At 31.6% G+C, this 11,851-nt stretch overlaps 1 protein-coding gene across 1 annotated transcript; it reads right to left on the bottom strand.

Annotated features, from left to right (window-relative positions):
- Positions 1–4,920: 4,920 nt before the first annotated feature.
- LOC127708960 (uncharacterized) lies at positions 4,921–11,256 on the bottom strand. Its single transcript, XM_052214176.1, has 4 exons — positions 10,497–11,256; positions 9,807–9,878; positions 8,599–8,674; positions 4,921–7,421 (listed from the first exon to the last, which is right to left on the bottom strand). Exons 1-4 carry the CDS (start codon positions 10,627–10,629, stop codon positions 6,905–6,907), a joined length of 798 nt encoding a protein of 265 aa, XP_052070136.1. The 5' UTR covers positions 10,630–11,256; the 3' UTR covers positions 4,921–6,904.
- Between the last annotated feature and the right edge of the window lie 595 nt (positions 11,257–11,851).

Below are 11,851 nucleotides of genomic sequence, written 5' to 3'. Positions count from 1 at the left end.
TTTTCGTTTTGGTTTTTGAGAAATCAAAAACGAAAAATGAAAACACTCTCGTTTTTTGTTTTTTGTTTTTGATATTTCAAAATGAAAAACGAATGGACGCAAATATACACGGACCACTATGCCTATACAAAAAACCGACTCCATCGTCAATTCTAAAAGTGTTGACATAATAAAAAAAACAAGAAACAGCAATCTCGGAATTCATAAGATTAAAAAAAAAACAAAACATGTCATAAGAGATTAATGAACATTAACGGGTGCGCCAATGCCATATATAAAAATGAATGATGAACAAGTCCTTTCGCGGCGACATTTAAACACTCAGATGATCAATCTTGGAATTATTTCGCTTTACGTGTCAGGAAGGAAATAAACGACATTTTGATAACTTTTGTCTTGAAATTAAAAAATCAAAGATATAAAAATCTATTAATTATAATTGAAAGACGTCTAATACAGTTTGAGAAACGCATCACCTGTAATGCAAAAAAAATAAAAATTCAGTAAACAGTATCAACTTGATGTAGGATCATGAGTACCCATTACTTTACATATAGTCAAAAACAAAATCAATATTGGTACCAATAAAAACAATATCTAGAGTTCACTACTGTGTAAAATTGATAATTTTTAAGAACATTAGGATCATTTTTATATCTTCATCGAAAGGGTCAGACTTAAAATGACTTAAAATCTTTACTGAACGATTTCATAGATACAACGATTAAGGTTTGAAAAGTTGGTTGTTCCTGTTTTATTACAAACATCATATTACATCCTTATTGTTACAGTGGTATTTTTATATAGCCTGAAAAAAATTAAGATATGATCAATATAAACGTATTGTCCTTTAAAGTAACTTATTTTTAAAGGTTATATCAAGATAAATTGTAGTAAGCTCTCAAAATATTGTCTTTTTTTGTACTAACATTGTCTTTATGTTCAATTATAGCTTTAAGTTAATGCATAACTGAACATGTATTGCTCTCCAGTTTTTATACACCCGTTTACGGGACTTATTATGGTAGATCGTTGTCCGTCCGTCTGTCCGTTCGTCCGTCTGTCCTGATGTCCGTCCGTCTATCCGTCCGTCGTCAACTTGTCGGACAATAACTCAAAAACGCTTTGACCAATTTTCATGAAACTTTTGTGAATGTTTTATATCTATTGACGTAAGCTTCCTTTCGCTTTTTATAAATCTAAGATTTTACGTTTTAGTTATTGGATTTTCCAGTTTTCGGGCAATAACTCAAAAACGCTTTAACCAATTTTCATTAAACGTTTATAAATTGTTTATATTTATTCACGTGAGCTCCCTTTCGATTTTTATAAATTTAAGAATTTACGTTTCCGAGTTATTGGTTTTTAATTTATAAAAAAGGGGTAATTTTCCAGTTTTCGGACAATAACTCAAAAATGCTTTAATCAGTTTTCATGAAACTTTGGTGACTAGTTTATATCTATTAGAATAAGCTCCCTTTAGTTTTTTTATCTCATTTTCTGATATGACATTGAGGAGTTAAGGAACTTTATTCGTTGAAAACGCGACGGGCGTATCATGCGCTCATGACGCAGCTCTTCATTTAAATTTATTCCCCCGGATTGATATTCTAGTCTTAGAAAGTATAGTATATCTATAATGTAAATTTTGGCATATCAAATAATTGGTGCAGAACAAATTGATACTGTTTATGTAATTCTAGTCCACTGAGCTAGCTTTAAGTAACTGCGAATACTCTGTGTTTTAAGCGGTTATTTTTTTATTTGTTTTTGTGTTTAGTACAATCTGATGTGCCAAGCCTTTTTCATCTGATTTATACAGTGTATTCTAATTTTGTGTTGTTTCTCCACTTTTCCAGGTTATGGATGGGTTGAGCACTCACGTACTTGTTTAACCTTTCCACATTCCGTATACCTGTCCCAAACTAGGAAGGAGTCTTTAATCCAGGGTAGATTTTAGTTTGCCTATCTGCCAGAAATGTTGATCTTTAATTGTTATAACATATATCGGAAAGTTGGTTTTCTTTTTTAAATTGTTTCTCGTTTTGTCATCCCGGGGCCTTTTATATATTCCTTTATGTTATAAGTAAGTCTTCCTGTTTTACGGCGACCTTTAATTGCATATTTTTGTGCTTTTGTCTAGATCTTCAAACGATAGTTGTATCATTGATAATCCTACCATATTTTCCTATTGTTACAATAAAATTGTGAATGTTACAGATTATGCCTTGGGTTTCAAATTATATTCTATACTGTCAACTTCTAGTGAAATTCTTTAACTAATTCACACAATAACAAAGCGTAAGAATGGGATACAAGTATAAAGAAATTCCTCTACCAAAATATAAGAATAAATACATTCACAAAAAGACTGTCAAGATTATTAGTAAGCATCATTTAGAAATCTACAAGTTTAACATACTTAGTAAGCATCGTTTAGAAATCAAAAACATACTTAGTAAGCATCATTTAGAAATCTACAACATACTTTGTAAGCATCATTTAGAAATCTACAACATACCTTACTCGTGGTATGGTGTGCTATTTGATAGGCATATACACCGTTCCCGCCTTGTCAATAGGTATAACCAATGTGTTCTTTTACAATCTATATATTCGTTGAAGAAAACAATGTCAGCATCTTCAATTCAAAAATTGCTATTTATGGTCATGCATTTCATTCTAGACATAACGGTAAAAATATATAGTTAAATCAATGTGCCCATTTAACTGGACGGCTCCATCTTTTTGGTGTGCATTTCATTTACATGATCATTAATTATTAAATAATTTTGTACCGACCTTTATTAACATAAAATTATTAAGAAGTAGGGACAATAGGCCATAGTTGAACCCATTTAGTACGGATTTTTAAGCTACCATTCGTTATTCTAAATCTGTCTTTACATGACCAGGGTAATAAGTAGATGTTTCACAAGAAAAGGTATCCAAGCAATGTTTCAATGTTTAACATTTGATGAGTTACCATAGCAACAAACCAAGACGTTAGTAAATTTATTTAATTTCTTTTTTTCCTTGTTTTATATCGAGTTTTGAGTTATTAAATTGGAATAGAAAAAATCGGCCTCAACAAAATAACAACATTTTAATTTTGTAGGAACATTGCAATTGAAATAGCTATATACACACAACAAGATTTTCTAGGCAATTTTTTGGCTTTTATTTTGCTACGGCCTGTGATTTACATACTAGTACTAAAGACGTCATTGAATAGATTTATTAATTTGTTGACTTTATGCATTTCCCTATACACAGGATATAATAAGCAAAGGATTAAAGGCAATAAGGCACTTTTTGCCAAAATCTAAGTGCAAATTAAAAAGTTACAATATCATGTAAATTGTACATGTTCTTAAATTTGTCAAAACTAAACTAAGGTACAAAATGTTTAGGAAATAAAAACAAGTTTCATATAAAACAAGTTCGCATGGCAACAAACCATGATGCTAATTTTATATTTTGTAACATTACTTGATTTTCCTTGTGTTACATACATTTTTAGGTTGTATGTGACCACATAATTATAAGCAACAACTTTATATTTGGTGACATAAAGTTTCTTACAAAATATATTGTTGTTTCTTGTAATTCATTTATACTTCTTATGCATTTTCAAAAAATATGTGCAAATTTCATATAGTTCTCAAAATTGATTTTCATTGGCCAAAACAAACGGGCCTTAATGCCCCTACTCCTTTAAAATAGATATTAAGCACTAAATTGTCTATTCCCAAACACTTTTTTTTATGAAATTAGCAATATTGCCACTAGTCATGGTAGTAAAACATGATCTGCTTACTCTTCCGGAGCACCCGGTTTTTTTTTGTCTCGTTTTTGTTGCTGAGTCTTTAGTTTTCTGTGTATTTTTTTGTAGAATGTTATTCGCCGCCTCCTCTTTCCTGATCATGGTGTTGTCTGTTTTTATTCGACTTGTTCTTTTTGGTTGTCCCGGTGGTATCTTCCGTCTATTTTTGTATTACCGAGTGCCTTAAACAGTTTATTAATCGTTGCAGAAAAAAAAGAAGACTATCCTTACTTAATATTCCTTGGAAAAAAAGTTTACAAAATTTTAGAAGATTTTATTAATGATTTTATGAGTAGTACAACAGTAACGAGTATATACAATGAGCAATTAAGAGGCAAACATAATCGACAGATTGCAATTACTAAACAAAAAATGCCATAAAAGTTACGTGTAATACAAAATAAGTAAGAAAACATGCGAATATATTTTAATAAATAAATATGAAATAAGTAAAATTAGATGTATTACAAACTGTCACGTAACATCCATATGACAAAGGTATAAATGTAGTGTATTTCATCAATATTGATTGGTATACATATTTCCGCATAGTGTAGACATTCCAATATAAAATTGTTTTTGACTTTTCTGCCTACGCACGTATGTGTGGTGTACAATTTTAGAAGTTTTCCTATGGTGGTTACAAGAACGCATTATTCAGGATAAATATTGTTTCATGTTTTTACAGTCTTTGAAGTTTTTGTAAATATATGTTGAGGCGGATTGAGGCGACGAAAATCAAACAAAGATGTGATTTTCCATTTGTCGTCAGTTTTTTGTTATTTAGATTAACATTTGTCTGACAAAGCGGTATAACTCAGATCTATATTGGTAAATCTGTATGTGTTTAACTACAATGGTTGTTTTTCTTTTTGTTGCAGGTACCCAATAGAAAGAAAATTAAAAAAAAATTTGATGCCTTTATGATATTCCAAATTTGTGTAAAGCAGCAGAATAAAAGTGTTCGAATAGTCATTAATGGTTTTTGATGCAGAATTCTATTTATAAACACCATGTTGCTATCCCTTTAAAAGTTTGGTTGGAATGCCAATACATTTTGGTTGATCAAACGTAAAGTCACTTTATGTTAAAAAAAAAAAAAAAAAAAAAAAACGTGACAAATTGAGGTAAATTGTCAGCTGTCGCTTTTTTTTTGTATTTTAATTTACAGATATACCATGACAATGAAATGAACAGTTATTAGGATAGTTTAAAATATCCGTTGTATAATAGGAGAAAATAATAAATACACCAATGCGCAACTTGATGTCTACAAACAGATATGAAAAGTGCAAGTATGTAGTCAGGCCAAAGCTGTATTTATCAGTATATTACGTTTGCTTGGTGGATAAATTGATGTAGTAGGATTAAAAGGAACAAAACAAACATAAACAATCAAACAAAATAAAGATGAAGAGATAAGGATTTTAATGTACATTTTCTTTGCGTATTGCTGTGTGTTTGTTTATTCTACATTGGCTAGAGGTATAGCGGGAGGGTTGAGGTATCACAAAACATGTTTAACCCCACTGCATTTTTGCGCTTGTCCCAAGTCAGTATGTTTTTAAATTTTAGTTCATTTATATGTTTCGGAGTTTAGTGTGACGTCCATTTTCACTGAACTAGTACACATTGTTGTTAAGGGGCCAGCTGAAGCCTGCCTACGGGTGCGGAATTTTCTCGCTGTGTTGAAGACCCATTGGTGTCCTTGGGCTGTTTTCTGCTCTTTGGTCGGGTTGTTGTCTCTTTGACACATTCCCAATTTCCATTCTCAATTTTATGTACATTTTACATGTTATGTGCATGTAAATGTCCAAACCGCATAACAAGCTGAAAAAGCTATAAAAGGCACCGACATGACAAATGTAAAAAAAATCAAAAGAGTAGGCTAACTTTATTTAGGTATAACACAATAAACAGAAAAAAAAATGATATACAGGAATAAACGTCAACCGCTGAATTACAGGCTCTTGACTCGGGACAGGAACATAAAGAATATGGCGTGTCTAACATGTTTGTTGGCTCCCAACTTTCCCGTAACCTTGGACAGTGGTTCAACAGCACAACATAAGCGGACAAGCTATACAAATGGATTGCAAATGGCTGAAGTGATCAGAACCACACAAAGCACATAAAAAGCTAACAAAAACAACAAGTATGTTAAAACAATGAATAATGGTGTATATAATTGCATGTTGTAAGTCTAAAAAGAAAACAAATTATATATTAAATTTAATTTCAGTATTTCGGAATGAAAATAGACAAAAAGAGAAAATCTTCAAAATGTTGTTATTTGTATGAATTGACTGTGCTAGTTACTCAGAAGTATATCAATTATAAGTAATTTTTGATACATCGTAGTAGTCGGCATAGATGGTCAATGTACATGACATATTGTAGTTATCTCTTAAAGAAAAGACTACTGACCTCCACAAAATCAGTTATTATTAAAGCACCAAAATTACTGGCAGTATTGTCATAATTGAAACTATTTGAACAATTAAACAATTGAGCAATGCCATTTTCAAAGCAATGTCACGGTGATAAAGCTTCACCAAAATGAACATGAAGCAAAAAGTGAAAACATATGTATAAGCACACTAGTTGAATGTTTGGACTGATCTAATCGTTGAATGTAAAACAAAATCAAGGGATAGAGTATACGTAATAGGGATGTATTTTAAATTCTATTGAAATTATTCATGTATTTACAACTTGTTGAACTGCATCTGAATATCAAATACATGATATGTGTAGCTCACAGTTATAAAACAAAATTATGAGGGCATATTTTCGGAAAATCGTAAGTTAAAGTAAATAAAAAAAAATGTTTGCCTCATTCTACGTCCGTTCTTTACATTTAGACCTAATCCACACATATGGAATTGACTGTATCCTCGAGAGTTTCAAGGTCACATTTGTATATTTTTCGACATTTAGATGCAATTCAACGACTTCTTATTGCATGCACAATTCTGTTCAATCCCAAATATCACATATTTACTTTTTACATGTGAATCGAAAAGGTACACTTTTTGTTAGGAGATCCATGCACAAAACCTGTTCATTACCATGATATCATTTTGCAGAGGAAACAGATACATTTGTCATGTTGTAGTATTCTGCTGATTCTATCGGGTCGTAAGTGTGGTCAGATAATCTCGAAGTAACGCTTGTACTTTCATAGAAACAATTCTCTGAAATTTTACTCTTTTCTTCATTTCCTGCGAGAGATTCTTTATTTTCATTCTGAAAATTACTATCTATAGGCTTGCAATGCAATTCTGCAGATTCAAGCGGGTCGTACGTGTGGTCAGATAATCCCGAAGCAACATTTGGACATTCATCGAAACCAGTCTCTCTTATTCTACTCACATCCGATTTACTTGTTAGAGATTCTTTATGTTCGTTCTGAAATTTACGGTCTTTCGACTTGCAGTTCAGTTCTGTAGATTCAAGCGGGTCGTACGTGTGATCAGATAATCTTGAAGCAACATTTGTATATTCATATGACTCAGTCTCTTGAATTCTACTCTCTTCTCCATTTCTTGTCAGAGAATTTCTATTTTTTTTGTCACAATTACTTTCCATAGATCTGTAATGGGAATCATTTGTTAAAATATGTCTGTCCATATGGCAGGCTATTGCAACTGTATGTGTGATAGATAGTCGTGAAAGATATGAAGACATTTTATGACATGATCGGTTCAGTGGCCTTTTAACATCATATAAAAGTACAAAATACCTTCAGTATTTATTTAATTTACACTATCAAAAAAGCACCGCGTAAACTGTGATTTTTGCAGGAGTCTGAAAATTCAACGATCTTACTTATGTAACGCGGACCTGTTTTATGCACCGACCTGATTGAAAACAGTTCACAACTCAGCGTTTTAATCTTGATTGAGATATAAAATATTTAATCATTATAACGGCAAAATGTGTATGTAAACTCCTTAATATATGTTTGCTGGGAAAATTGTAATCAAAGTGTAAGAGTGTCATTCGAATTGATTGGTTAATAAAATATTTTCATAAAAAGTCTTTTCAACCTGAACCCTTGTTTGGTGTTATCTAATCTTACATGAGCGACAAAATATCTTACGGAGCGAAGTGGAAGATATGATCATAATGAAATTTGGCCACTGTGTGTGTGGTGTTCGAATGCCCAGGTAACTATTGTAAGTCGGTCACGAGAAAGCTCGATTTAAAAAAAAAATATATGATAACATTTCAACAGATTTAAAGCACCTTCGACAGTGTTCGATTTGACTTAGAGAACATATGGATATATTTTATCTGAATATGAAATACTTATGTGTGCCTCGTTACTGACAATATGATTTTTTTTTAAAATAAATTGATACTTGAAAAAGTATTATAAAAACTATTGTTGTTTAATGGGAGTTGGAAATCTCTTTGGAATTTAATCGCCCTTCATGGTGTAGTGTCGATAGTTTACAAGTAAATCTTGGGTTGTTAACAATAAGTGGTTATTATTCATGAAATGGACAACAATTTCGCTCAACACATTCAAATTTAGTTTTTCAAGTCATTTTTTTTACATTTTTGATGACCAATTTGTGGTTGAACGACAGCATATTGATCACGTCATTCTACACTGTAGGGAATAATGTAAATGATAAAGTTTTTCTATGTGTCATGTGCTTGTGGTAAGTTGTAACTTGAATACTCCGATGCCATAAAGAATGATTTAAAAAAAAAAAAAAAAAAAAAACTTTTAATCAAATTATGACATGTTTGGTTCATACCTTCGCCGGATGAACACAATGACTACGATGATGCAGACCACTGCAATACAGGCCGCGGGTATTCCTACAGCAAGTCCTGAAATATATGCCGTCCATTGATAAAGGTTTTGATTTGATTCTTATAGTGGAAAGGCTCATATTAAATCAAAATTAATGATAGATTATAAAATAGAAAATATTTCAAAGGTATAAGCTTAATTTTTGTCACATTTGAGTTTATTTGTATCCACGAACTTAAACCGTAATAAAATTTGTATTCCTCAATTCGTCAGAATTTGACATGTTTTCAGTTTTGCTTATCCAAGATTTCGACATTTATCCCTTGTTTTGTAGGATAGCGTTCACGCACTGTGACATATGACAATGCAGGAATATTATTTCGTCCCTAGCTACAGTTTTACATATTCTTCGTTTACATCTTTCATTATTTATCGGTATACCTCTTCGGCTTCTTCAGATTTGCTATGTGCGTACATTACCCTTTAGTATTTTGAATATTTGATGAAGTTTGTTATATCATCAGCCTGATAATCAGGAACATACAAATCCTTAAAGATGACACATCTGGTGAACATATTTCTTTCTCTTTATTCCAACTGAAGTACTATAACTATATTATAGTTAACCTTTGACAAAGATCATAATATTTACCGATTATAAAATTAAGTATGGGTATGAAAATAATCTATTTAGACGACAAAGAAATGTTTTGTCAAAGATCACACAAGGACTCTATCGTAAATACTACTTATTTTTCCTTTTTTCCTATTATTAACAACAATAAAAACAAACATAACAGTTTCAAGAAAAATATTCTCAAAATAGAATAATAATGATAAATCACAAAAAACAAAAGATAACCTATAAATTATGTCTTTCAATATTATATTGGAATTTTAATAATTTCTATTGAAGGTTCTTGTTTTTGTTTATATGATTTCGACTTTGATATTCATCAATTTTTAAGATCTTGAACTGAAAGATTATGATATGTTTGGCTTCTGTGTAAAATAAAAAAAAAAAAAAAACACATTCAGGCGTTTTTCTTGTTGTGAACGTATACTTTTAAACACATGCATGCAACCCGAACTATAACTGGAACATTGCTAAAATTTAAACCTAAGGTTTAACATCGTCTCGAATATATCTCGAACTCGTCCTTTACACTCATGTGTAGGTAACACTATGAGATTTAACGTATTGCATACCTAAGGTTGAGAATTCGAAAGACACTTGATTAGGAGATAAATTCATGAAACATTCCCCTGGTTTGTCTGTACCTATAGCAAAAAAAGAAACATACCTAATGAATTCTGCAATAGAATATTTTCCCAATACACATTTGAGATATGAAACTAAAAAAATAAGTTATAAAACGATTGATTGATCTGTGGTTGCTAAACATTTAACAGCAAATATTACATGCATATTAAGAACGATATAAATACGTACGATTTTATGATAGATCTTCTGAAAAAAACTAATTGCTAACGGTTACATTCTATCGGCTAGCAAACACCAATCAACCATTTTGTGCTTTGAACATTCCAAAAACTGAAGGACGTTTTGTGTTTTACATACAATTGAATTTGCTTTAATGGTTTAAACCACGTGTCTTGGTGTAGAAATTCACCAATAAGAAGAAAACATTAATTTTTATCTCAAATATATCAAATTGACCTTCAGTTCCGGTCGAAGATGAACCCGTAAAGGCGCAATGACTACGTGACAAACTTAAGTTTCCTTTTTATTTATTTCAGTGATGCTATGCTATCGATTACCGAATGGTCAACTGTTTGTCTCATATAAAAGTGTCTGTCATCAAACAGTCAGTGTTATGGCACAAGTTATGATATATAAGATATATTTGTAAACAAAGTTTACAAACGTGAATGTACCTTGACAACATATGGCACCGGCTACTTGTGTTATATTACAACCTTTAACATCCGTCGTATAATTACAATCGAACAAACTTGTCTCAAGTCCTCCACATTGCATGTAATAAGGGGCAGTCTGTAAATCTAGCATGTTGTCAACAACTGTAGCTTTTCCAATCCAGGTTATGTTAAAAGATTTACAGAGCACTCCAGCATCGAAATCATCCCATCCTAGACTACAAAGGTACAGCTGTTGTCCGAGCGAATGGTGATACAATTTTACTCGGTGATCATCATCAAGACTTAGTTCAGGCAGTGTTTTACCTATGGCAATACAAATTAGTATCTAGGAAAACAATAATACTTTAGAAGAGATGGTATTTCCGCTTAATAATACATCTTATGAAATACTTCCAATTTCCATTAAAACAAGCATGTATATAAATTTCTATCCTTTCCAATTTCTTATATCAAATTGTTAACAGTCTTATCAAAAATGCGTGAAGAGTGGAATCCAATGAATACTTCGTTATTTGTTAGCCCATAAAACGATTGATTTGTGCTCCTTCGACGCACTCCGGGAAATCATTAACCAATCTATATTTTTTATGTATCAATCTGCCATGCTCTGCTTTGCATTTTCCTTACATCGATCATTTTTTACACAATATGATTTTTTTTAGTTTTGATAATACCCTTGGGCGTTTGTATTCGATCAGAGCTCTTGTATTCGGCTTTAATGAGGACCTATGCAGTTTAAAACCTTCAGTATATCATATTTTTAATATTCTTATCAATTGAATAAGAAAAGTGTTTAACTTACTTTCATCAGTAACACATGCAGCAGAGGTGATTGACACAATAATGACACAAAAGAGTATTAATTGAAGGCTAATTGTATATTGATAAAAAAAACTTTTAAAAAGTACTCCTCCTGGTGAAATGCATAATGCAATTCCAAACACCAGCTGTTGTATTTTGAAGTAGATTTTAAACAGCAACTTTATATACATGAAAGGAAGGCAATATCTCTTACATATGTTGTTCCCAGAAAAATTTTGTTCAGGATTGAAAAGCAGAAGAAAAACAAATACACTACGTTATAGTTTTGTTTTCAAAGAATAACTTCTCGAATAAGCGTCAATTCAAATATACCACCATAGTGGTCTCGTGGTTGTCTCGAGTACATGCAATCGTTAATTCCAACCCAATCAGGTGAAGCCAAGAAAACTGAAAATTGGTATTTGCTGCCTCTTCTCTCCCCTCTCTCCCCCCCTCCCCAAAAAAATCACATAAAAATACCAGGCTTATAATATTTTGTACGCAAGACGCGCGTTTCGTATGAAAAAAAAATCATCATCATCATCATCATC

The sequence above is a fragment of the Mytilus californianus genome, unplaced genomic scaffold, assembly GCF_021869535.1.
Source record: "Mytilus californianus isolate M0D057914Y unplaced genomic scaffold, xbMytCali1.0.p SCAF_7, whole genome shotgun sequence".
Lineage (NCBI taxonomy): Eukaryota > Metazoa > Mollusca > Bivalvia > Mytilida > Mytilidae > Mytilus > Mytilus californianus.
This window is presented reverse-complemented; position numbering and strand designations above follow the sequence as displayed.